Source organism: Aquila chrysaetos, chromosome 26, assembly GCF_900496995.4.
Source record: "Aquila chrysaetos chrysaetos chromosome 26, bAquChr1.4, whole genome shotgun sequence".
NCBI classification, from domain to species: Eukaryota; Metazoa; Chordata; class Aves; order Accipitriformes; family Accipitridae; genus Aquila; species Aquila chrysaetos.
Genome location: NC_044029.1, coordinates 16,773,122 through 16,801,038, shown reverse-complemented (window position 1 = coordinate 16,801,038; position 27,917 = coordinate 16,773,122). Strand labels below are relative to the sequence as shown.

At 41.4% G+C, this 27,917-nt stretch overlaps 1 protein-coding gene across 1 annotated transcript in view; it reads left to right on the top strand.

Annotated features, from left to right (window-relative positions):
* The window catches only part of MSRB3 (methionine sulfoxide reductase B3), an 86,930-nt gene that overhangs the window by 33,789 nt on the left and 25,224 nt on the right, over positions 1-27,917 (top strand). The window contains 2 exon segments of the mRNA XM_030002846.2: positions 1,464-1,541; positions 13,278-13,306. Of these exon segments, the coding sequence (XP_029858706.2) occupies positions 1,464-1,541; positions 13,278-13,306 (107 nt within the window).

Below are 27,917 nucleotides of genomic sequence, written 5' to 3'. Positions count from 1 at the left end.
TTTTTGGAAGACATCGCAGTAAGCAGAACCACGAGGGAAATGGCCCCGTGCCAGGAGGCTGGAGTTTTGAAGGTGGCCATTGTAAGTATAGACCTTTTGGCTGCAGAAAGAAGGTAGCATAATTTAGTCCTTTTCCACCCCACTCCAATTTCTTTTTGAAGCACATGTGGAGAAGGTATTTATTGGCTCATTTGTGGTTGGAATGTCAAAAATTTTCAATAACTGCCCTCACATGGCTTTAGTCACTGGAAGCCAGCCCCGAGTCCTGGAGGAAAAAAAAAAAACCAGGACTTGCTTCCAAGACTGTTTTTAGTGAATAAAGTCTCTCTCTCAGCTGATTCCAGCATGAAGGTAACTTGCCAAGGCCTAGCCGTTTTTTGTTGTCTAATTTATACCACTGAGCTTGGCATAAGGCCCTGGCTTTACCTCTGCTCCGAACGTACTAATGATGTAACTGCGTGTTTTCATCCGTGACCTGAAAGGGCTCTCTCCGCCGCACGTGGGGTCCCGCTTAATCGGCAGCACTCTTCCTGACGGCGCGTACCGGGGGCTGAATTGGCTGCGGAGCCCCCCTCCGCCCCGGCCCCCTTCCTCCTCCCGCAGCCCCGGAGGGGCCGGGGGCCGGGCGGTGGCCTCTGCCGGGGGGCCTGCCTTCCCCCCGGCCCTCCTCGCTCTCGTGTATGGGACCAACAACGTGATTTAATGCACACAAACAATCGGAGATTAGGTCATTCTTAAAAATCCTGTTTATAAAAAAAAATTGGACCTCATAAAAAGGGTGAAAGGATAATAAAAACAAGCTGCCGAGCACATAGGCTTTTTGTTGGGCTAGCGCAGCTGATTCGTATTAGATGAATGACCTCCTAGCCTTTTAGATTGTTAACTTAGAAAAATATTCCCTTAAAGCTGTAATATTGCTTTTCAACTAAAAATATAAGGCGCGCACAGCTTGGAACCGCGGACCAATTATTTCATTTTCAGCTGCCATGCCTCTGCTGCCCCGTCGGCCCGCCGCGGCCCGGCCCGGCCCCCGGCCCCCAGCCCCCCGGCCGCCGGGCGCTTCGCGCCTCCGCCGGAGCCCGCCGCGCCCCGGGACAGAGCGAGGGCAGCGCGTCAGGCCGAGCTGCGTGCCGAACGCCCGCCATCGCGGCAGCCGCGGCTTCGCTCGCCCAACGGGGGAAGGTTCCGGTTTCTCCCTCGTTGTTGCTGCTGTTGTTCCGTCCTTTGAACTGTGGGACAACCGGCTTCCTCTTGCATGATGCGGAACACCTGAGGCACGCTAATGAGGACATTCCCCTTTCCTGTGCCTGCTTTATTTGCTGCCTTTAATAAAAAACAACTGCCAACTTTTAAATCGTGGGGCTCTCCTGTAACACTTTGCTGAAGTCTTAGCTAATTTAATAATTTAGAAAAACCCAAATTCCTTTATTTATTTTTAAAATGTAGTGTTGTTGTTTTCCCAGTGCCTTTGAGGGGGAGTACACACATCATAAAGCTCAAGGAATATACAAATGTGTTGTTTGTGGGACTCCTTTATTCAAGTGAGTATGCTAAATGCAGTTTTGAGATTTCTGTCTCTCAGTTTATGTGCTGTGTTCCCGTGTAATCTTGTGTATATTCCAGTGCTTACGTAATTGTATAAGATAATGTAAGTCATTCAAATTGATAGGGGATAGGAGGGAAGCAATGTAAATAATAATGCTATAGTAAAATCAGCCTTATTGTAAAGATGAAAAGTCTTAGTAAATAAATAAGATAGTAAGATAACGTTCAGGTAAAATAGGTAATTTGACAGAAAAAAAGTAGTAGTAATTTTTTTTTTTTCATATGCAGCCATGCCAGGTAATTGTAACATAGTCTTTCACTGCGCTGATAGATACTGAGTTTTGGCTGTTAGCGTTGCTCACAGGTAGCTTTAAGATCCGGATCCTGGGTGGCGATGCTGCATCCATGCAATGGCATTGTATCTGATAATGGGGGAAAAAAAAGTAGGTGCTTTTTTAGAATTCAAGCAGTTAAGAAAACAAGATCCAGGAAGACTGCATTACTTACTGAATTTTCATCCATCCCAATTAGCACACGTGCAGAGCTGCTTTAGGAACTGAAGCAAGGATTAAGAAAGAAATAATAACTTTTGTGTCTTGCATGAAAAATACTCTTTAGAAGTACTGTGGGAATTACGGCCCTGAATTTGGTGCTAGAAGCAGTGCTGATTGAATTCTCTCAATCACTGCATTGTTCTGCACGGATTCAGTTGTTGTTTATGTGGTTTTTTCTTATTTCTGGCTGCCTGTGTTCATTCTGATGAAGAATTTCATTTTTTTGCTTGTTTTTTCCCCCAGTTCACACTGACTCAGTCCCTCTCCCTTGAAGAGGTACCTTTACAGCAGCGTGAAGCAGGATGGTCAGGATAGCACTAATAATAGAGAAAATTGGGTCAGTAATAAGTTACAAAGAAAAATAAAGTTGATGTAGCTCCAGAATCACCAGATGTGGCAGTGATAGTTGTTCTCAAGAGACTGTCTGTAAAGATGAAAGCAGCACTTCATCTCTGTTATGTTTGATTCCTCTGTTAGGAGGATTATCTGCAGAAACTTCAGTAATAACATGAATCTTTTGAGTTGGAAAACTGATCGTTACGAACTCAGCCAAGGCAATATTCTCATGTCATGTGTTACTGTGGTGCTTAGCTTGGGGGTACAAAGTGGGGATCTAAAGTGTCCATAACCTGGTTTTCTACTCTGCCATTTAGACATTCCCCTGCTTACTATAGCTAAATCTTTATGGGGGAAATCCTGGCCCTGTTGAAGTCGATTCAGATTTGGCAAATGAATACAATGGAGCCAGGATTTCACCTTCTGCCTTCAGGACTGGCTTCGTTTCTATCATCTGCTGGAGAAAGAGTAGGGTTTTTTGTGGGGTGAGATTTGGACAGCAGTAGTTCACATAAATGAATGTGAACAAGTTTCCAGTTACTTTCACAATCCATTTAATATGGGAAAAAACTGCAATATGAGACTTACCTGTGATTATCTCAAGTGTGCAGTATGCTTTGGCGTAGTCTTGACTTTTTTTGAATTAATGAGTTGGATTTCTCTATGTGAAATGAGCTATATGGAAATGTCCGTTTTCAGATTCTCTTTGAGACTCCCCATGGATTTTATGGGAGGAGAGAGAGGGAAAGAGGGAAGTTGTTTTTTATTTTTAATAAATCCCAGACCAGTGGGCACCTGAAAAAAACACCTTGCTGATTGTGTCCCAAGGCTGGACTGGCCTTAGCCCAATCTCCGCAAAGTCTCTGTGTTGCTTTGTGAGCTCTTGCCACCTCTGGTCTACATCAAATTCAGCCAGTTGTTCAGAAGTGGCTCACAAGGGTGGGAACGAATGGAGAGGCTGATAGGGGTCCATCTTCTTTTGTTTACTGACCCCAAAATGTCAGTATATAATGTCTTCCTCAACTAGGGAAGATACATTTCTGTATCTTGGTGACTGCTTCAGCCCAGACAGCTAAAAAAGTGGGAAGGAAACATAGATAAGAGAATGCAAAATGTATGCTATTTGCTAAATTTTTCCCACAGAGTGTAAATCACCAAAGTATTTTCTTAGGAGTAAGGTGGTAGTACAATACAGTGGAAGTCCATTGCCCCATTTAAAATGCAAGTTGTTGGGGGGGGGGGGGGGGGGGGGCTGGTGTTCGTTTGTTGTTTTTTTTAATTTCCAGATAGTCATCTGAAACTTGCATTTCCATTTGTTTCTCATTGGGTGTCCATTAATTTTTTTTCTTTGTGTTGTTGTAATCTGTAAATATATATATTTGGACTATGGACCTGTCAGTTTAACCGGGAAGGAGACTGGAGCTTCAGCAGTAATATTAACAAACTTCAACTTTTAACATTTCTGATTTATGTTGTTTCATTACCATGTGACACACGAGGTCAGGGCACACATGAATTTTACACTCCAGATGAAAGACCTGGGTTTTGGTACGTCTTTAAAACAGAACTCTTGTCTCTATCACAGGAAAGATAAAAGAAACAATTAGGAATTTAACATCTCTTCATCTACCTACTTGTACTAGTGTTATGAGAAACCTCCCAAGCTTTATGGAGAACATGCTTTAACTTTTTCCGCAATCAAAGGTGCCTCACACATAAAATCCACAATCATGCCGTTGAATCTAATTATTCCATCTCTGAACTTTCACGCCAGACAGTCTCCTACATCCCAGTACAGCTGCCTAAAGAAAGCAATAAATGAGAGAGACAATCTGAAGGACCTCCTTTTCTGCAAACCAGCCCTTATGTGGTTTTGCGTTACACTTAACTCCAATCTAGCTGCAGGCTTATGCTAAAAGAAGCAGCCCTGCTCCCCCCACCTTTCTCTAGGGTGCTTTTTCATGGCTTCTCCTTCACTGGACCTCACCTGTTGTGGCTGGGGCACGTCTCGATGCAGTACATTGATCTGATAGAAAACTAATCAGCCAGAGAAAAAACCCTCATGCTTATCAACTACACCTGCTCGTGTTAATTTTTTGTGAGCCACGTTTATCATGGCTGGACAGCCTTTGCAGCAAGGTTGTGTATTTCTGTATCAGTTCACAGAGCCACCTGTGCCACTTGAATCCTCAGCATCTTCTAAGGGCCAAGCGTATTTGCAGAATTGCACCTACTTTAATTTTTCAAGACATTTTTTGTACACTATGCAAAAATACCATTCTGTCCACAGCCATGGCAAGAGGAGCTTAGAATGGACCTGAGTGAAATCCACAACTGGCGCTATTGCCATAGGAGAGGAGCTATTCCATATTTAATAAACCACGGTCATGTCCTTTACCATATGCAGGACTGTGTGAGAAAGATGTGGTATAGATGGGAACTGGGAAGCCTGGGAGAATGATTTCCTTTTAAAAAAGAAATATTATTGTTGTGTCAGTTTCCAATTTTTAGGGCCAAGGAATGAATTGCCAAGTCTTCATAAATCACCCACTGCTGCCTTTATTGCTTCCTGGAAGGAATTCTTGGTAATGGTGTTGGCTGTTCTGAACATGCGCTAGGAGAAATAGCAACACCCGTATTCATGTCATGTTTTCATTTGATTTTTGTTGAACTGTGTCAGGTCTTCTCAACATCTCTCAGACATCCAAAAGCAAATTGTGAGAAAAGCAAAGCATGGCTGGGCAATATTGCAGTGCCATTAGCATTGTACCACTCTTGTCTTCACAACACAAGGGAGGATTTCAGTCACCAGGCTAGACTATACAAGGAATTTCCTTGCCCCAGTGCTGAGTGCTTAATTAATGGTCTTTAAGCTTTCTTAATCTTTATATCCTTTGAGCAGGCCAAATGACAAACCAGCACTGGCTATCTGGCTAGGAGAGCCCATATGAAGTAACTGCTGTAGCATCTCTAATAACATCTAACAGAACTACTTGAGCAACTTCATCAGCCCTGACTGACTCTTAGTGTCCTCACAAAACTTTGTCAAAACCAGCAGCTTCTGTTTAATAACATTTGTTTGCAGTAAGTGGGCTCTCAACAGTGTAGGAATCATAGAATCATACTATTGTTTAGGTTGGAAAAGATCTTTAAGTTCCTTGAGTCCAACCGTTAACCTAGCACTGCTAAGTCCACCACTAAACCACGTCCCTAAGTGCCACATCTACACGTCTTTTTAATACCTCCAGGGATGGTGACTCAACCGCTTCCCTGGGCAGCCCATTCCAATGTCTGACAACCCTCTCAGTAAAAAAATTTTTCCTAATACCTAACCTAAATCTCCCTTGCCTCAACTTGAGGCCATTTGCTCTTGTCCTATCTCCAGCCACCTGACAGCAGAGACCAACACCCACCTCACTACAACCCCCTTTCAGGTAGTTGTAGAGAGCGATAAGGTCTCCCCTCAGCCTCCTCTTTTCTAGACTGAACAGCCCCAGTTCCCTCAGCCGCTCCTCGTAAGACTTGTGCTCCAGGCCCCTCACCAACTTGGTTGCCCTCCTCTGAACACGCTCCAGCAGCTCAATGTCTTTCCTGGCGTGAGGGGCCCAAAACTGAACACAGGACTCGAGGTGCGGCCTCACCAGTGCCCAGTACAGGGTGATGATCGCTGCCCTAGTCTTACTGGCCACATGATTTCTGACACAAGCCAGGATGCTGTTGGCCTTCTTGGCCACCTGGGCACATGGCCAGCTCAGTGAGTCAACAGGCAGTACTACCAAACAGTTCTCATCCAAACCCACATTTTTACTAGGTCTTGTGTAGCTCCAAGAAGCTTGAGGATCTTAAAACTTGCAAGAGTTTCTGCAATTTTTTGTGACTGTCCCCTGGAAAAGGCTGATGGAGTTAAAAATGAGTAAAGTTGTTATCACTGAGCATTGGTTTCTTCTTGCTTCATCATTTTTTGGTTGAAACCAGCTGTCGTTTTGAGTCTGCCGTGTCACTGCTGCATGACAGAGTGTTATACACTCCTAATCATCTCACCAAAAATCAAGATGGCAGAGTGCTCATTTTCCTCGGAGCCATCTAGAATCTGGAGGTTTAACCCACCTCTGAGGATGACCATCAATACGAATACTGCAGTGCCTGCAGTAAAGTTGCTTTGTGAATACAGCCCGTGGCATCTTCACATCTGAATGTTCCTGAATGCTGAATCCACATCTAATCTTACCTGAATGCTGAAAATGTGCTAAGCTGTGTATAGCTTATCACAACTGTAGCATGGGGCTGTCGCTGGAACTTGACCTGGCGATTACTAATTTCTGTGGTGGTTTGGAACAGGACTTTGTCCTCCTGGTCCTCAAGCCCCTTGGAGCAAAAATGGTATGATTCTGCCCTTGGGTGGAGCTGCTGGGCGGCTCTCGGGGAAAGGCTCCTTCCACTGGATGCTTGGCAAGTGTGGCGTAGACGAGCCGCAGTCATTAAAGCAAATGATTCTGCACTCCTAATCGACTCATGGGTAGTTTTTAATATCCTCTAAATGGCAGCTTCTTGGCCGGTGCTGAATGTTCATTTCACTACCCTCATGTAAGCAATGAAGTCTGGAAAGTTTTTTATGTTAAGGAGTAGGAGAGCAAGAACAAGTTTGGAAAACAAAAACCACTTAATCTCATTTTTTTCCTTGATTCACAAGCCACCTGGTCTTGTTTTTTCAGTAGATCAGCTCTGTTGTACTGAGCTGGTTGCTGCCCACAAATGTACTAAGGCACTGTCTGAATTACTGCAGGCCAAGGTCACTGGCTGCGCAAGGAGCAAGTCAGATGAGACTGCCAGCTACGAGCCAATACAACAGCAAACCTGAGATTTCCTTTTGCTTGTGTTCTCCTGGTAATACCATCTCCAGCAGTGAAAACAAGTACAGCAATATGTGGGATCTCACAGTTTGCTAGGCAGAGGACATTTCAACAAGCATCTTTTCCAAAAGGCAAATACTGATGTAGATTTCCTAGGAGAAATGTGTTAGGATTTAAAAAACAAGGAAAAGGGGACTTGAAATGTAACATTTCAAATATTTCAATGTCTCATTGAGACAAGCCTCTGAAACTTTTATGATTTACTTATTGCTGAGCACTGCGGAATTGCAAATCCTTGTTGAAGGTACTTAGAAATAAGAGGAAATAAATTCAAAGATTTCCATAATCCTAGAGATATGTATAGATAACTTTCACTGATTTTACTAAGAATTTAATTGATATTTTCACTGTAAAATTTCAATGGATTCTCTGTAAACTTTTAAGTCTGATATGTAATTTCCCCTGTTTGAAATTCACCCTGCTTTGTATTGACTGTTCATCAGTCACCCTGCTTGGAAGAACTAATTTTCGCCTGGTCTTAACCTACCTTACGCTTTAGTATGTGTATGTATATACCTGACATAAAAATCGGGGAGGGTGGGTTGTTATGGATTGTGACTACAGAAGCTGTAGATTTCTATATTTATCTGTTTATAACTCTCACATTAAAATAAACTCTGGACAGAACTCACCCAGAGAATACTCGCTGACTAACATGATGTTAAAATGCTCTTGAATTTGGTTTTTCATCAATATGCAGAACAGAGATTGCCACAGCATCCATCAACAGTGAATCAATCTTTTTTCTGTAGTCAAGGAAAGCGAGATTAAAAATATGTCTTTAACTAGGCTTCCTAAGGAAGTAAGGCTTACAGCATCGTGCTGTCTATGTCAATCCTTTCCTAATAATAAAACTGTATCATTTAATCTACTTGCCAATTTCAGCCAAATTTGGCAGGGGAGTAGCTATTAAACCTCAAAGATATTAAGTTCTTAAAACTTTCATGCAGTTGGGAGAGAGATCGCATTCAAGCCCTCTCTGACGCGAGACCTGAACAAGAGTTCAACTATATTATTAGATTATACCAGATAATATTATTGTAAATAATATATATATTATTGTATTATAACAGAGAATCCACACGAGGGTGGAAGAGAGAGAGGCATTATGAACGTCCAGCTCTGGGAAGTACCTGCAAGTAGTTTTGCCGCCTTAGACACCACAGGATCTGTCCCCTGGCCACAACGCAGCAGCAAGCCCAGCTTTGCTCCTTCTGCTGCCTGAGGAACTACTTGGTTCTTAACACTCGGGGGCTTCCCAAATTCTCTCGTGCTGCGGGTCTCAAATTCCTAGATAGTTACATCAGGTATTAATTTTTACATTGGAATACCGCTGCGTTTTTCTTTCTGGAAGCTTGCCTTGTTATTTGGAGCTTGGGCTCATGAGTAAGAGCAGTGACCGCTTCCAAGTAGTGGTTTGCGTTTTCAGAAGGGCTATGTCCATACTTGTGAATAAAATGGACAAAAGCCTCTTCTCTGGCCCTAAAGGCAAGTGACAAGACATGGCTTGTGTTTTCTAGCCTGAATTCCTCTCCTCTGAAACAGAGTGGCCGGGTACATCCTGCTTGTGGGGAATGGTCTCTGGCCTGAGCCTCCCCTGCAGCTTGCCTAGGTCCTGTCTGGGAGAGCGCTGGTTCGTGTGAGCACGGTGCGGGCCAACACAGTGTTCAGGGACAGGTTCACAAATGAGCATTTCTGTCCTGGCCTTCATTAGCTTGCTAGCAATGCATTTCTGTCCTGGCCTTCATTAGCTTGCTAGCAATGCTGTAGCCAAGAACACTGATACTCCGACTTGGTATTTACTGTATTACTGGGGGCAAACGGGAAAGAGAGAGGAATGATTTTATTCTGCTCAGTCACCTGAGCCAGCACATGGGTTGGCTTGGATTGCATCGGGAGCAAACTCGTTTTTGATCGTTAGACTCGTTAGATCGTTGTCTCTTCAGCAAACTGCCCATGCCAATATGGAATAAAGTTTTTTGAAAATTAAGATGTACCGAAGCTGCACCTGTCATCTTTACAACTGTAACAGATCTTTATTGAATCAAAGTCCTTTTCAGAGAGGAGTAGTATTTTGAATGTCTGCCCCTGCCAGTGGTGTTTAGCATCCTTGAAGCAAAACCTTGCAAAGGAACAACCTGGTATAAACTGCTAATGCAAAGGTGTAAGAAAGCCAAGAGGAGTCAGTGACTCCTTCAATGTTACAACGAAAGGATTAGAACTGCAGAGCTTTCATCAGGTCCTTTCTGAGAGAGCTGTGGGACTTTCAAAGGCTGTTCCCAGTGTTGGGCTTCAACAAAACCTGAATAAACCTGTTAGAGAGTCCATCAAGAAGGGGGAAGGAAAAAACCAATTGTAACGCAACAGTAGAGGTTCTGCAGTAAGTCCTCTTTCCCCTCTCTTTGGCAAAAGTCCGCTTCACTGTCAAATAGCAGATCTGTGTAAGCTTCAGCTGTAGTGTGTCTGGTCACGCTGTAGTATGTGGCACTGAACAACTGCAGTTCAGTCATACTTTGGAAGGCAGTAGTTTAAAATTCACACTATAGGAACACATGGTGATATCATTACTCTGTTTCTCTCTCAGTAACTGGCAGTCTGAGCATCTGGTTTATGGTGCCTTTTAGAAGGAACAGGTCGAACTGCCCCTCTTTGTAGTACAGATAAAGTGACCATCATATATTTTATTGTTTGTGTTTGATTTAGTTATTTCTGGGATCTTTAAAAGTGTTGCAGCACCTTGTCCTTAGCTAAACCTTTCCAGTAGCTCACTATTTCCTTGCATATCGTGTGTTCGTAGTTGAGCTACTTGGCATTTGTATTGCCATGTGTTGCGTGTATTTGACTCATATCACAGTTGGAACTGGAAAGCACTTTATAAATACCCTCTTGCCCTCTTTATGCATATAAACTCCTTCCCAAAGATATTTATGAGTGATTCCCTGACTTTCAGAGTACTCCTATGGGGCAAAAGTAGAGAAAATATGCACAAAGCTACTCTCTGTTGTGGGTTTTTTTCCACTCTTGATGTGATAAATGATAAAAGATAGTTTGTAAAATCAGTGCCTGGCTCTGTAAGGTGCGTCTTGTTGGTAGGATGCTTAGGTTGGATATCAGACTATATACAATGTTAACAAAGAGTGTACAGAGAAGTTTTTCCTTCTAGTAAATGTAGTTTTAAAAGTATAAAGGAGTCAGAGTGAATATTTTTGCGTGTAGCAGAACATCCCTTTGGAACGTACTTTCAGCATTTAATTTTATCCTATTTATTGGCCATTTCTTAGTTGTATATTTTTAACACCTGTGTGTAACTAGTTTCTGATACCTTTGTCTAGCGTGCTGTCAAGAAAAAGATGTAAATACTGGAAGATCTAGGGGGAAAAGTGCTGGTTCCATTGAAATTGCTGGAAACTTTGTCATTCCTTCAAGTAGTCAAGATGACTTTGTGTTCTTGCAGAGTGCTTCTCTCACATCTGCTACTTGATGCTTATTTGCAATGCCAAAGACACTTCATTATTTTCCTCCCTTTTTTCTGTGCCCTTCTCTAACAATTTCTGTAATACTGTGTCCTAAATTTTGCATTGTTTTCCCAAGGTGACATGGTGGCCATAACGTAGGTGACCTTCCTCTTCTCGATGGCTCCTAGGGCTACCTCCCATGTCGTGTTTTCTTTCATATCTATTCTGCTGTTGCCAGACAAAGTTCTATTCATTTATCACCCCGTATCAGTTCTCGGATTTGTTGTCCAGTAATTTATGACCGTTTGGAGCTTTGGTACTCATTACAGTGCCCAGTGACCCTTGTGACCCTCCTCCCCATGTACTCTCTGCCATCTTGGCCCCTGGGCCAGTTTGTTGATGCCGCAAGTTGCAGTGCATATGTCCATGCCAAGCCATGCACACCGAGAACCAGGGTCTTTGTTTGACCAACTAATACCAAGTATCTAGAATTTAGGCAGAGAGAAGTTGATTGTGCAGATAAACAGACACTGATTCGTATGTCACCTCTGACTATGTAGGTAGTGAGGTGTTGCCGATACAGTGATGAGCAAGAGAGAACAGTCTAGACGGATATACTGCAGCTTGAGGAGAATATTGTAAATAAAATACTGAGTAAGTGGCTTTACCTGGAACTCAGTGGAATTCCTGCCAGTTACCAGCAGGCACTTTTTGCAAGGTGGGGACTTTATCCTGATGGGTGTAAATACCAACTGAAATACACTGCCAAACAGGAGCATGGGCTGGTGCCCTGGGCAGTTATTGGTGGTGGTATTCATGAAGGCACATCAGCAACATACTTTCTTCGTTCAGTGCTTTTGGTGGTACTTTATAAGTACCAATTATGAAGATAAGTTATGTTTTTTCCCTTCCATCTTTTCTCCACCTGAAGGTTATATTTAAGACATAAAAGATTGTGAGCACTGGGGGAAGGTGGAGAATGAGCAGGAAGGGTGAAGGGATTTGTTTCCTTTCTGATGGCTTTAACTGTAATGAATAGTGTGAACTTGTTCATATTTTAAATCGCGATTGATCTGATATTTGTTTGCTGTAGCATAGATCTTTGATATGGGATTACAATGCCAATTATATAAAATATATAGAGTACGTGTGAAATACATCTACACGTACCTGCATGTACAAGCTCATAAAATAAAAGAAGAAAATAAATCTGCAATTAGTTCTTGAGCTTTGGTCATTTATTTTTGAAAAAAGAAGGACTGTAACTTCCCAAAATACATCCCCTCCTTGATGCAATGTAAAAGGATCCAACATTGTACTTCCTCCTTAGAATTTCTGGGGAAATGCATTTTGCTGCCAACGTAACATCCTTTAACAGGTCTCCTGCTGGTCAGACCTTGTGTCCTGCTGTGACAGCCATGACCATGTGTACAACTGATTGTTAGTGGGCAATATAAATCTGATTGGAACATGCCCGTTAATTGGTTTGAGAGCTCGATATAGACAATGCTGTCTTACAGGAGATTGTGTAGATAGGCCTAGTCATAGGGTTAATTCTGCTTGACAGCACATCAGCAGCATCTTGAGAGTAATTACCCAACTTAAGTTTTCCCACAGTTGAATTGAGATCTTCAAAGGCTTCTACATTTACAAGCATTATTAACCTATATCTGAAACATGATGTTCCCACAAGGGCTAATTTTTTCTTCCTTTTATTAAATATACAGGTTATAGGGTTCATTTGCTAAATGCTAAGCCCTTAGAAGAAAACACTACTTGCTAGAAAGAGAAAAATCTGCAGTGCACGACCAAAGCTAATGGTGCATAATGCACACATCATTGTCTTTTTGCAAAGACTTTAAAACAAGTTAAAATTTGGGTCTGGCTCCCTTCCTCTATCCCTCTCTCCCACCCCCCGCTTTCCACTTTTAAGAAAATCAAACCACTTATTCCTATGTGCAGAGTGAGTAAATTGAAGACACACGCAAACAAAACCCTCCTACGATGTTGTACAATTAAGTACAGATCATTGGATACAATACATATGACATTAATGAAACGGTATCTGCTTCAAAAATAGATTGGAAACATTCATGAATAAATTAAATCCTCTTAATGACTTTTCAAAAATGAAAATGAATGAAAACAATATTTATTTCATAGGAACAACTGTGTACCATGATTCACAGCATATAATTTAATCCTGTTTTAAATTTATATTCTATTTTCTACATTCATTTTGTGATTTGTCCTTTAAAATATCTTCTTTGTAACTCCGCATTGTAAAAAACCCCCAAATACTAAAGATAATAGTTATTATTTGGGTTCAAATGCATTTGAACGCATTAAATATTAACATACAGAGGTAGACAGTCTTGTTAAAGATGGTATTTGCTGCGGGGGAATCAGTCTGACAAATGGCTTTGATGGCATAAAGCAGTTCTTGTAACTTACGATCTTTTTATTTTCTTTTGCAGGTCAGAAACAAAGTTTGACTCCAATTCAGGTATGTTTAGATTTACAGTGTTTTGCTGAATGTACACTATTCAGGTTAATCTCAAAAGAGTAGTTTATCAGTTCAAGTTCAGTTTAGTTTTAAACAAACTGGGGTAGGTCAGTCTTAAAAAGGATCTTCATTTCTCACCCTCTGAAAACAGCATTATTACTGTGAAACATTTGCTTTCATTCCTTTCATTAGTTCCTGTCTCTTTACATTTTCCCAAAAGATGATCAGGAAGATTTTCTTGCGACAGGCTTTAATTGATCCAGAACAATTATAGTACAAATAAATGATAATACAGACTAAAGGAAATGGAGGATTGAAGTGAAGTTTGAGAATGATCACTGCTTTAAAGGAGAATGTTTTTCTTCCTGGTGGACAAAGACATTTCATGGGAATTTGAAGTCAGTGCAGCCTATCTGTCAGGAAACGGATGATTTGTCATCAAATTTTCGTGACAGATGCATGTACACAACGCATGCCAGACCAGTCTGTAGAGCTCGCTTTAGGAGGTTTACCAAAAGGCAGTCTCTCTCAAGTTGTCTTTTTAAAGAATTTTAATGTGTTGTAGGGATTGGGAGGGAAGTGAAGGTCAGTCTAACAGGTTAATGTGTATCTAACAAGACAAAAAACACAGGACAGCAAACAGGGGAACAGTTGGGGAAAAAAGAGAGAACCTAATACCGGACTGTTTTTTATTCGGTTAAATATTCCTGGGTGTTCCTTAAAGTTAAACAATAGTAAATTAAGAATAGGCTGTTGTCCTGAAACTAGCTGAAATGTCCGTTGCCTGAAAAGGTCATTCAAAATAAATTTTTTTGTTAAGATGAAAAAGACTGTTTTAAGCAGGAAACCTGATATTAAGGCAATTTTGTATTTAGGCCAATGTTATCTTCTATATGGTTTGCTTAATGCAGTGATTATAATTGCTTATAATGATAGAAATTTTACAATATATATTAATCAGAGTACGTATGAAATAGCATGTTTCCTTTTATCCCAGTTACAACATGATTTGGGTTTGAAATGTGAGGTATTACGTTGCTTTTTCTTTCCACATTAGATTTTATCTTTGGAACTATATGGGAGTGAAATCTCTAGCAGGAAGCCTTTATATAGCCAATTCCTACGTCTTGTATACTTGAGTCATCTTGCTTCTATGATAATTTTAGTCTCTGAGTTTGAGGTTACTTGCTTTAAATATTGCTTGAATGAACTCTGTGCTAAATTGCTTCTTGGATCTCGACCAAACAGTTTTACGTGGGGGGATAGCTTCACTCACTGTCTGCCATTACCCCCTTTCTTTTAGTAAAGTCACCAAAACTAGGGTGTGAAGCAGAACGTCAAATGTCTCACTTTTCTGTTGAGGGGAAAGTGCTCTCTGCAGAACTTTGATTTGCTTGGTGGATTAAACTACAAACAGTTATTGACTTTCTCTTTTGAAGCAGCTCTCCTGTTAGGTACCCTATTCTGCGTGCCGCTCCCCTTGGCAGTGAAGGCAGGGGCGTGGGATTTCCCAGGGAGCAGAGGTAGAAGATATTGCAGCCATGGCGAATGCCGCCTCAGTAGGTGTCACCAGGCCCCTGTGCTGGGACTCTGCAGGGTGAGCATCAGCTTTTTAACGTCTCCTCTTCGTCTCTGCGGGCTCCACAGGCTTGTTTTCCTTGAGCTTGGGTCCGTGTTCTGGGCACAGTTTGTCTCTTATTTCTCATGTGGAGGTGTTGGAAAGCCCGGCTGCCCCAAGACCGGAGGACTCGAGTTGCTCTCCCTGCCCGGCTCTGCTGAAGGCGCTCGTAGGCACTGTTCTTAGAAGGCCAGAGCTCTGGCCCTGTGAGCGCCTGATGCAGTTTTATCTCCCCGAGAGCACAGAGAGGTTGCAGAAGGATTTGGAAGTAATGACCATTTACGGGAGACCACACAAAAATACATAAATGTAAATGAGCAGTAAAAGACCCAGGATCTTCTCTGTCTCCACTTTTTTTGCTGCAGCCAAGTATTCTCTGGATGCATACCAGAATTCTCTGCAGCAGGTGATTAACATTATTTTGCTGGGTGTAACATCAGCAGGTACCGTGGACGTCAAAGTCCACCGGGGATACAGTATGGGAAGGTCTGGGACTGAGAAATTTCTTAGATTTATTCCTTCTTTTTCTGCAGAGCCTCACTTTCATCATCTGCTTGTGATCCCTTTCCCCGAAATCCCTGGGGAAGTCTTTGGTTGGAATAGTTTCAGGCTTTCCTGTCATGGGACCCTGGCCACCCCCAAGGTGTTTAAGGCTCCTGACCTGGTGATCCACTGTGGATTGCCAATGCGTGCAGCTGGCCAGGCCAGCCTGGTCTCCTGGTCTCATTTTATTCTTTGCCCCAACTGCTGTACTTGGAACTGAGAATTACGGAGGTTTAACGCCTCAGTCTTACCAGTGCTGCCTCTTTCAGCACAGGTTTCAGGTAACAACCAAGAGTAGATGTTAAAAGACAGTGGAAAAAACAGATTAAGCACACAATTAAAATGGCATTTTAAGAAAAAAGAAATCACAGAAACTCCGTAGCCTCAAAGTGCATTTCATGGCCTGCAACACCAAGGCTGAAAAAAACCCTTACTTTTGTGAAAAGTACAGCAGCCTTCCCTCGGTAGGAACAGTACTCGGTTCTTCCACCAAGAAGCTTTTCTTGATAGTCAAGACAGCACACGCACTTAGAGTTGATCTTTTGATCCCAATATGTGAGAGCAGAGGAGAAGTGGAGATACTGAGATCAAGTCAACATGAATCACCCAGATAAAACATCCCTGTTTTTGTTTCCGCACCAAAGAGTTTGCCATCCCTTTCCAGAACCAGACAATAAGCCCAGACCTCCTGCTGCCTCTGAGTGAACCAAGGGTGTAGGCAGGGTGTGGAAGGATGCGTTGGTGATGGCAGAGAGGCATCCTCGTAAAAAAATCTTTTTCTGGTATAGGGGGGGTGCGGTGCCCTGTGTAGCACCATGTTCTGCATAACGTGGGCCTTTGAAGCGTGTAAACGTAGCATTGGTTTTAAAAGGGCTGCTGCCATTTGACACCTATGACTATATTTATGCAACCTTTAGTTCCTTGGAGACACCTTAAGGTATTTTCATATCCCTCATTTCGTTTTGAATTCCCCAGGCTGTGATTCCTGAGTAAACCAATGATCCCGCAAACTGGAACAAACATGCTTTGTTCTCGTTTATCTCATGTTACTCAAAACAGTTCAAGTGTTGAACGTGAGAATGAGGTAATTTTATTCTAAAGCGAATATTTTCTTCCAGGGAGCTGTTCTACAACCTGTCGTGTGCTCTAAATTAACCCTAATGTTAATTCCAGTTAACTTGCAAGTCTAGATGTCCCCTTGTTAAGCATTTATCAATGCTTCTTGTACTTGTCTTTCCTAGAAATATTTGTGAAGTGTTGAAGAATTAAAAGAAGTCTTTCTGAAGCAAGTAGAAAGTCTGTAACACAGCTTTAAAAGTAGACTCACTCTAAATATAACCCTGGAAATGTTGTTCAACACTGAAATATTAGGCAAACATTGTCAAAAGAAGATTAATTTGAACTTGAGTATTAACTTAAAAGAAGGCTGTAAAATTCCTATAGTGATGATCAGGATTTATCATATAAATAGCTATAACATCTGTAGGGGACACACATTCTTCATATCATGACTAACAGTTCCATCTGAGAAACTTCTTTTTCTCTGCTGATTCTTTCTAAGTCTATAGCTGGCAGAATTTCTGTCTCAGAGACCATGGGGTTAGCTTCATGCTGTTAGAAGATCTTATGAAATGAAACAATTTTGCTTTCCTGTCATAATATGATGAATTTCACTGGTTCTGAAAATAGATTTTTTTCTTAAAAAGTACTTGAAAGCGAAAAAGGTTGTAGGAAAAATATTTTTTTTTCTCAAAATTTGTTAGGGAACAAAGTAAACCACAAAAACCACAGCTGAAACAATTTTGTTCCAATTATTAGTATTTTGGTAGCATCTAAAATGCCTATTGTGCTATGTGCTTGGTTAGCAAATTTTAGAATTTAAGAATGTAAGAATTATATTAGAATAATGAAAGATTATGAAAGATTTTTTTTAATTTAGAGAAAAATAGGTCTTCGGGATGCTGTTCCATAACAGGAAGAATTTGTAGGTCTCAAAAGCTGTTGCTGAACACTCTTAATCCCACTTTAGTAATAGAAAAATAAGCAAAGAAAATGCAAATGACTGTCTCAGCATGCCCACTAGTCACCAGGGAATGGTAATGGTGAATTTCCTACTGTCTGCTGGGAGGGCTGGAGTTTTCTTGTGCCATCTCCTGTAACATTTAGTGTATCCTGCATGTCACCGTGGAGGTGAGCCATGTGATATTCAAGTGATAGTGTTGGCAGTGAAATCGTGAAGGGGAAGAAATTTGAGTTTTGTTCTGTGTTAAGAAGAAAGGACAAATCCCCGGACAATACATGTGGCCTCCGGTGGAGTCTCTTTTATTTATGTGTCACTCAGACGGTGGAATGGAGGAAGTCAGAGAGTGCAGGGTGCAGTAAAGTGATAGTCGGGGAAGCACCATGCTGTAGAAACGCATCTGTGCACTGGCAGAAGAGAGAGGAGTGCCCAAGTGCCGTCAGCTGTGTTCTTCAGCATTCGCTGGACCAGCCACTGCTTCTCTCAGAGAGATGCATCTCCAAAACCCGTTCTTCTGTCTCCCTGCTTCTATACAGATCAAATGAAAGGTAGAGATTACCTATGTGGTTTTATATCATGCTTGTGTCAATACTTTGGAAACATTCCAATTAGTATCAGGAATTAAGCTATAATAGCTCCCCATGTAGCTAGAAGCTGTCCTGCGGGACAGCTACACACGAGCTTTTGTTGGATCCCTGCTGCCCCAGCAGTCAAATACAAAGCAAGTCAAGGAGCCCCCGACAGTTCCTGGAATTTCATTCGCCTGCCTTGTCTGGACTCACAGTGTCAGCCAGTGACTCCACAGGTCATTTCTCCTCTCTGCACATTGCTTCTTCCACCAGAACGAGTGTATCCCCATGTCTTCAGCACCGCACGATGCTGCCACGCCTCTATCCCCATCGAAGTTCCCATCCTTTCCTTTCTCACCTCTTGTATTTACTGGTTCCCTTAATGTGGCCCCTATGATGTACTAACTTGCTAGGCTACATGATTCAGCACAGGTGCTAGAGAACAGTCAAAGAAAATTATGAGGTTGGGGGTGGTCAGATGTTTTCCTCTCATAAATTCCTCTTGGCTACACTTCCAGATGTTCAGCAATAGACTTTCCAAACTCTCGCTATCAGCCCTGATTTCCCCTAGCCTGTCATCAGTCCCATTGTATGAAAGTCATCAGTACAACTATTAAGAGCATAAGGAACTCTTCGCCTGAATAAGAGAGAAATGAAAACCAAAAGGCATCTTGAAAGCGAGCATCTCTTTCTGACCCTTGCTGCTAGGGAAACCCAAAAGAAACTTAACTTGCCTGAAACCGTAGGTCCCTGAAGCAGCAGGGTACTCAGTAATACTGTCCATTGATCGATTGGATCATAGGTCTAAATACAGATTAACAAATCAGTTCCTAAATTTTACTGATGTCAGCTTCTTCACCCAGGTTGTGACAGAACGGTTCTTAATTTCTTCTTAGCAAGGTTGAGTAGTTTCAGGAACAGGGAGGAGAAGAGACATTTGGTGTTTGTAACAAAATCATATTGACAAGTTCGTCAGTCACCCTACAACCAGAGTATTTGATGAAAAAACGTAAAAAGATTACTTACAGAGTCTGTAATAGGCACAAGTGGCAAAATTAACTGAGATACTGAAGAATAGGGATGCTCCAGAGTTTTTTGGATGAGGCAAATGACCTCTCCAGAGTCTCTCTCAACTATGAGGAATTATTTCCTTCTCTCTGGCCACCACCAGCGCATGGATTCTTGAAAGGGTGCATGAGCTGGCCCAGAGAGACGGTGGGAGACAGCAACTACATAAACAGAACAGCAGCTCCGATTATCTTACTTGTCGTTACTTGTCAGTGCTATTTTGTTCTTGGCATTAACAACTCTACAAGCAGATTGTTAGGGATGCAATGACTGGGGAGTATGGTCTGTTATATTTGTTCAGCAGCGAGATGAGCGTTTAGATTCAGATGCAAGCTGAACCATCTGTTGAATGTTTTCAGGGCCACACTGCAATGTGACTTGGAGTATAGATGGCTGGGACATCTCGCTGATACATCCCGGTGAACTACGTGCTTGTAACAGCACTGATCGGCAGTAACTGATCATCGCCCTGCTCTTGTATCTCTTGTAAAGGATGGCAAAAGTTGGTCAAATTATTTCGACATACAGAATGATGTTTTAATTTGCGGAGGGCTGATTAAAAATGTTGTAAGCATGCAGGCAAGCTTGCTCACCTAGGATTTTTAAAGGAGGCAGTCAGCTGCCAGAGGACTCCAAAAGTATAACTTTCCAAATTCTGATACTGGCTTTGCAGTTGCAGATGTCTTTTCCTCCCACTTCCTTTGTTCATCTTATTTGTATCTGAGCTGGGCTATTCCTTGCTTTCATTGGCATGATTCTTGTCAGCTGTCAAAGTATTTTAATACGAAGCATGTTTGCTTCCATAAGCTACATCCATGAATGTACCAATGGAGGCCAGCAGCCTTGACTGGACTCACAACAGCCTTAAATCTTTCTGTGTGAATAATTTGTGTAATTTCTATTTTGTAGGTGTTTCTTTGGATAACATATTCCTCCCTCCAAAAAAATCCTGTTTGCGTTCTCATTAATAGGGCAGCTACTTAAAGATGCTCTGCCCTTGTGAGCTAGCACAAACAGTCACTGCGCCGCTGCTGCACGAAGCACTGCCTGTCGGCATGTGGTGAGAACTGTGTGTTAAAGGGCCTTGATCATGGAGCCAGGAGTATAATATCAACAAAGACAAATACAATTTTCTATTTTTGTCTTACATATACTTTAATAATCATTGCTGCTTCTTTCTTGCCTTGCTCTGAGGATCTTGCTGAGAAGGATTTTGCAATGTGTTTAAATTGGTCCTGTAATGAAAATATTTAGATTTAGGTTTTCCGTTTTATTGTCATTAATATAAGCAAATTCATCAGATTTATTTAGGAGAAATTTTTTACCCTTCTCTCTGAGTACTAAAGACAATCTTTTCTATTTTTTATTTCATTCTAAATCGCTAAAAAAGGCTGTCTTTAAGAAACAATTTGGCAAAAGTAGTCTGAAAAGACATGAATAATACATAAATCATGGTTTTATTACATGGAATTGGAAACTGGTACTCAGTTAAATTATAAACTATAAAGTAGATTGGCTGAGGATTTTTTTATTCATCATAAGTATAGCTGCTTCAGATAGGTTTGGTCTATTGGGGAGTTAGTCTATTGTTATCAAGTTAGCAACATTCAGCAGCACAACATCTTTACTGTTCTGGAGGGCTGGATTACTTAACTACAAAAATGTTGTGATTCTTGCTTAGACCTGCTCATCATTGTGCAGTTTTTCACTGAGCAAGGCAACCTAATTAACTTTTCAAGAGCTACTTGCATTGCAGTCTTGTTCAGTGGACAAAGTAGATTTTTGGTGATACTCTTGAATTATCCTACACTTACAAACTTCTTAAAGAGTTTTTCTGTTCCTTTTAAATGAAAATTCATTCAATCAAATTAACCCTATTACAGACTAACTGTGATAATTAACTTTGCCATAGTCCCATATAATTAGCCAAAAATGGAGTATGTGCAAGAGAAGCCACAAGAATGGACAAGCAGGGAGGTTTCTGGTCACAGCTGTGGCTCATTGAGATGGTTATGTAGCTCAAATGCAGCTTACCCACACCATGTACAGCTCAAGTCAGTTGTATAGTTTCATTGCTTTATTAGTACTCTATTCATTTAAACCATGAAATGGGGAGAAAAAAATTGCCTGTCTGCTTTGTAATTTGAAAGCTGAACTATAATTCATTTGTAAGTGGAGTGTTATGGCATTGTGCATCATGTACATACTTCTGCAGAGGTTTTGAAGAATGGCAACACGGGAGGGATACTGTTTAGCTCACTGTGTGGTGCCAGGAAACAAGAATTCTGTAGGATACAAGAATACTTCATGTCTCTACTATCTTCTGGTGCAGAAGCTATCGTCATCCATCTGGGTGTATATAGGTAGCTGGGATGTGCATATTTGGACATAATTTGGATGGATGCTTCATATTTTTAATGTTGTATGGGCATCTGCTGGTTCTGTACCCTGTTCCAGCATGTCTGACAGCTCTGTGACCTTGGGCAAAGTGCTTTTTCCCTGTGCCTTTTTCCGCCTGCCCATTGTCTGTCTAGTTTGTTTACATTGCAAGGCTTTTCAGGGAAAGAGCTGGCTCTTGCTATTGAGCATGTCCAAGACCTAGTGCAGTGGAAACACTTTTTCAGTTGAGATCACCTCTTAGGTCCACCATAAATCAAATCATGGGTGGCCTTTACAAAATGTCTCCTTTTAGACTGAGCAAATGAAGTTCTGTTAGAATGAGTCTCTGGAAAGCAATATAAAAGGCAGCATGGTAAATGTATTCAACTGAATTAGAGTTTTTCACTCTGCCTACACAGTCACCCGTACCACAAAATTTGTGTCAGGGGGATCTCAGTTCTGTGCAGAAGAAAAACAATTCATGCAAATGGTCTTTCCAGGTCCAGAATCTCTCACGTAATTGAATGCGTGGTTTCTGCAGCAGAATGCATGACTGTGGCTATAGATAAAGGCCTGAATTTGTTCGTTAAAGTCCAATATGTAATAATAGTGAAGTTTAAATGACATGTAAATATGATCTGAGGGCTTAGGCATATAGGACAGAAAATACTTATAGAATATAAAACTTCCAAAAGCTCTTGAAGACTTATATTCCTATCAGTGATATGGGTCTAAGACAGCAGGTGTTCACCTGTTTATCATAGGAACATTCACCCATGCATTAATTTCTGAAAAAAAACCCACTTGAATTTGCAAATGTGAATGATACTTAACATAGGAGGATGTTAAATGTTCTGGTCAATGCCAGTTCATGAAATCAGTTTGAATCTTGCAAGATTCTGAGCAGTCTGATCTATTCTGCAGGCCATGAGAGTTGAAGATGCTCCACACTTGTTGTGGATTAGTTCTATGGTGTTTTCCATTATGATGGAAATAATGCTGATTTTGAAGGGAAAAGGAGGTGAAATCGGAAAGACAGTGCCCTGTGAATGCTGAAGAGATCCTAATAATGTTTGTTAATTTATACTGTATTTGGTACAATATAACTTAAAAAGTAGTCTTTTTTTACGCTGTATGTCCCTCCCAATATGCCTGAATTTACTCTGAATCAGTAAATTCCTTGCTTATTCTAGAAGTCCATGTTGAGTCTCCACTCATCCTTCAGGAAAGCTCACAAAAAGATCTTAAGTACTTCCATTCCCTTTGCATTCATTCCCACTCACCTGAAAATTCCTCTTGCTCTCTTTTCTAGTGATTAACAAAAATTTTCATCTCTTATTTGGCTGGAGGCCAAACAGCTGAGGAGATTGGGTTGGGGCCCTTTCTTGATTTAGGCAGTGACTAAGGCTGTACTGGGAAATCAAATGCTGACTCAGTAGTCCTAGACCCTTCTTTGGGTGGACCACTGCATCAATCATCCTATGAAAAGGCATCCCTTGTTCCTCATAGCGCTTGTTATTCTGCCTCTTTGAAAACAGATAAGGTCAAAGGAGGAGAGAGCAGAGTGCAAGGCGGGCAGATTAGTGGCTCCTGTGAGATACTAAAATCCAGTTCCTACTTGGCTTCTTGTGGAGAAGGGAAGTTCTTCTGTTCACGTGATGCCCTACTGAATCAGAGGAAGATGATGAAAAACGTGGCTCCTCAGCTGAGGAGTATTGCCACTTTTTCATCCACAGAGTCTAGTAGCTGCTTCATGTTGGCTTCCCAGTTTCACAGTAAAACCAAATCAAACCAAACCTAACCTAACCAACTCCCTATTTTTGGCTGAGGGAGAATAGCTTAGGATGCTTTCCTTCAGCCGCCCTGGCTCTCCCTTCCCACTCTGGGAGGAGTCCACAGCTTCAGTAAGGCCTGCAACAACTTAAGACAGCAATAGCATGATTTCAGTTGTGACAATCTGGAGGTGCTTGGCACTGCTGTGACCTGAATTGAGCCCAGAGGAAATTTAGAGCTGTGTAAAACCATTGGGACAAGCACCACACTGCCAGCCTCATCAGCCTCTGTGATAGAGGAGAGGGCAAGACCATGGCATTCAGTGAGTGGGTGCCCTGCCTCAGCCCCCATACGTGATGTGTCAGCTGGCTCCTTTGACTTCAATAGCTTATCTGTGGGAGAGTCCGCAGCCAAACACCAGGCAAAGAGGCCTGCTGAGGTGGTTTTTGCCTGTATGCCTTGATGAATTTAACAGGACAGGATGGTTATGGTCAACACATCCACTCTTCTTCTCATTATTTTCTCACTACCATAAAGTACATTTTCCTGTTTTGGTTTTAGGCAGTGTCTCATTAGGCTAAGTGCATGTTGTCCAAAATCGCACATCTTCTGTTTTGATTAGCATGGTTTATGGGGTTATGAATTTGAATAAGAAAGAGATGCAAGCTGGTTTTGTTTCTTCCCTCTGAATTTGTCAAAGAGAAAAAGCCCCTTAACGTCTTTTCTGTACAAGATGATGAGAACGATGTCATACAGTATTAGTTGAAAATGGAGGAAATCTGTTATTTGAAAAAAATTATCTGTTTCATGTCATTAGACTGTACAAACTAGCCAAGTGATAATTATTAATGACAGAAGATTCAATAAAGATTAAAATATTTCATGTTTTTCTTTCATTGATGTAGCGCTGTAAATTTATGGCCAGTCAGAAACCATATGAAAGATCTGTCAGCTTTTACTATTTCACATTTTAGTCTCTTATCAAAGCTGATTTCAGGTTTTGTAGTACTAAAAGTAAAAGGAAAAATGCAAGATGCTTTTATCTTTTGTTGACTTAATTTAGTGGCAACCACAGCCTTTAAGATGTAACGCTAGACAAGTTTGTGTCATACCACTGCAACTGCCACTGTACGTGTGAACACCCATCTGCTTAGGATTAAGTCCTAAATCAAAACACCAGTGAGGTCTAATGCTGCTAGTTTGTCAGACACAATTTGCACTGAGTTTTATGCGGGTAAGGACAGCACGATCAGGTCTTAAACCAGGCGACAGTGAATTAAGTTACAAGGGCTGAAAGAGTTTCTGCAAGGAAAGAATTGCATCCCTATGCGATCTGATCAGGAGTCTTAGCAACCTTGCTCTCCATTGGGGGCTGAATTACCATTCTCTGTTGTTTGGTATACCATTGTCATGCCCGCCTGTTGTTCTTTACAGAGTAAGTGGTCCCAGCCTTTTCATCAGCCATGGTCCAGGTATCTGAACAATCTTAGATCTGTATGCCCTTCTCCAAACACCATGCCTACCAAGATCACAAAATCCATCTTCTCAGTGTTTGGTTGTTCTGAATAAACCCTGGAGCATCTAATTTAGCACTAGTCTTTGCTCTTCCTTACTAGCTGTGGCAACGGAGGTGCTTTGATTATTTGTGTAATATCCTTTTCAGGTTATCTCTCTGTCTAGCTTTCACACAATCCCTGTGTGTCTGTGGAGAAACAGTAGCATTTCATTTGGAGGGATATTTTATACAAGCTATTACCATACTGGGGGGAGTGGGATCATCTTGGCTAACTGTAACTACCTACCTTAATATAGCCCTCTGAGCTTCACCCAGAGTCAGCTGGAAGAGATAAACATCCTCAGAGACGTTCATCCCTTCTGCTGGAGAAGTCTGTCTGGGGATGCACTGAATCACCCTTTTGAGTGCCCATCATCTTTAGAGTTAGGCATGTAACTTTGACAGCTGAAATTAGGAGAGATTATCTCCATCTGGAATGGATGTGCAGAGAGCAGGGGATGAGTGGGTGTGATCCCCAAGTCACTGTCCACAGCTGCCACTGTGGAGGCGTAGTAGAAAAAATTCATAAAGTTAAGAGGAGAGCTACACAGTTACTCTCAAGTTCTTCTGCTGGGTGTCAGTAAACCACCTGTATGCAGAGCTTGGGTGCAGCGTATTTATGGAAAGGATGAGTTTACCTGCGATTATTTTAGCTCTGTTTCTCCTTGTATGCATTTTCATTTCCTTTTTCTTTTCCTACCTTTCTTCAAAAAAAACCAAATCTGCTTATGTGTCTCCAGCTACTGTTACCCCAGAGAATTGGAGCTATTTTCTTCTCTGTCTCTTGAATTATGAGTAAGAATAGTCAGATGTGAAAAAGCTGACAAAATGTGTTTTGTAAAGAGATCATTCACCACTGTTCATCCATTCATGGGCAAGAAGAGAAATATGTAATTGAGAGAGAGATGGCCTAAGAGTAATGAGAGTGAATCAAAAATGTTGTAAACATACTAAATTTAGCTTCAGTCAGGGCCCAAATATTAAGCTGGTCTTTAGCATGTTTCAGAATGCATGTGAATTTTTCCAAAAGCTTAGTAGGCAGAGATTTTGCTGGTTTTATGTCGATATTCTTGAGCTTTGAGAAAGTCAAAGTCTTTTAGTCCGTGTTAACCATTCTAACCAAGTTAAGGATACCTGACACAATAAATGCAGATGCGGAAACTGAAAGGTGTATTTTTAAAACATTAAAATTTAGAAACAGAAGCGTTCTGTTTCTGCCTCTTACTTTTCAAGGAGGTGGTCATGAAAACAGAATTCTCCTGTTTATATTCTCATTTAAAAAGTGTTTACCCATAAGATTTATGGTTTTTGAAAGTGCTCATATACTCACTTCCATACTACTATCTCCCCTTGAGTCAGTGATCTTTTTTTCACTGCCACACACTCTATTATTTAAGGGATTTAAATGGAGTCCCAGAAACATGGATTTGCAGAGGGGTGGGATTTGGAATGTCAATTGTCAGCATTGACAGAATATCTGGAAACAGATTAAGACATATTTAGGTTGCAGAGTGGTGGAAAAACATGCTTGTGAATAAAAAATCTGCTGCGTAAAATACTGTGTTGAGGGCATTAGGGCTCTGGAAACAAGTTTAAAAGGCAAGAGGGGAAGATACAGCATTTCACTGAAATTTCACCCCTCTCTGCTTTCAAGGACAGGAAGAAATCCATGATTGAAAGAGCACTGTCAGAGCTGGACTTTAGGTCATGAGTTAGTATTAGTGTTAGACTGTGGCAAACTGAAGTTACATTGGCCATTGCTTTCCCAGTTAACTGGCTTTGCTGGAGAAGAGAATTATAGAAGCTCTCTTTTTAAATTGTTCTATTTTCTTTACTATCTGCATGTCTGAGACTCCTCCCTTGCCCCACAATGATGGCGTATCTTGGGCGTACCTGGATCTGTGTCTTTGTGGCAGTGTGACTAAACAGGGCTGCATTTTACTGTTGAAGAACAAACAGCATGATGTTGAAACCTATGTCGGCAGCTGCTTTCACTCCTTTGGTTCCAGGTGTCACAGTGTAGACCATATAAAAAGTAAGTCCCACTCCTAAAAAACAGAGAAATGTACATAGCAGAACTGTAATCTTAACACCCTTGCTCTAGTCTCTGTAAAATTAATTTCTTTAATGATACATTAACATAAGTTTTCATGTTCCCCTTATGCTTTCTCACACAAGGAAGGTCTGTGCCCAAAGGACTTCCTCCTGGCCAGGATGTGTAACACACCAGTGGGACTCCCCAGTGGGATATGCCCCCTCTTGGGCTCCTGTTTCTGTGGAGGAGGGAGTGAGTACCTGACCACCTCCCCACCTCCTCTGAAGACTATGCACAAGTCCAAGCTTGAGACCCATGTCACCAGTCACTTAGGGTACCCATCAGTATGGCACCCAGAATGGCAAGGCAACTTGACTATATCTAGGTGGGAGTGAGGGCACAGACCTTCATCTAAATGCGCTTGGCCTTAAAGTGATCTGATCTTCTTTCACCAGATCAAGAAAGGGGTGGATCATACAGAGACTCTGTCCATCCCTCCCCCCTCTACCCTCCTTTCCACAGCAAAGGGGGTTATTGGGAAACTTCAGAAGCTGAAACTCATGAGATTTCCACTGGCACTTTGCCTCTGAGAATGTTTTTACTTACCCACAAATGACTGAGCTTTAATGAGTTTCTCATAATTTGTACAAGCAGTAACAGTATATTTCTTTCATTCCTCTGCCAATAGTTCTTGCATATTTTTTGAAATTTTCATAAACTGTATTGGCCAGTGCCAGGCTTAAACCTTGCACAGATGGAGGTGGACAATAACATTACAATTTCTAAGTAATCAAATGTATTACAGCCTGCAGTTCCGCTTTTGCATTTGGATCAGAGTGTGTTACTTCATTATTTAAAACATAAAGGTGCTCTGTTAAAGAAGGTGAAAGAATAAGGCAGAGTGTTCTTCAAATTCAGAAAGATTAATAAACGAAGGGCATTCAGTGTCATCTTCAGTGCAATGTAAAGAATAAGATTATCTAAGTTATGCAGACATTCTACCTTTAATTCAGGCTGTATTTACAGAAACTTCCCACCCGTATCTCATTAG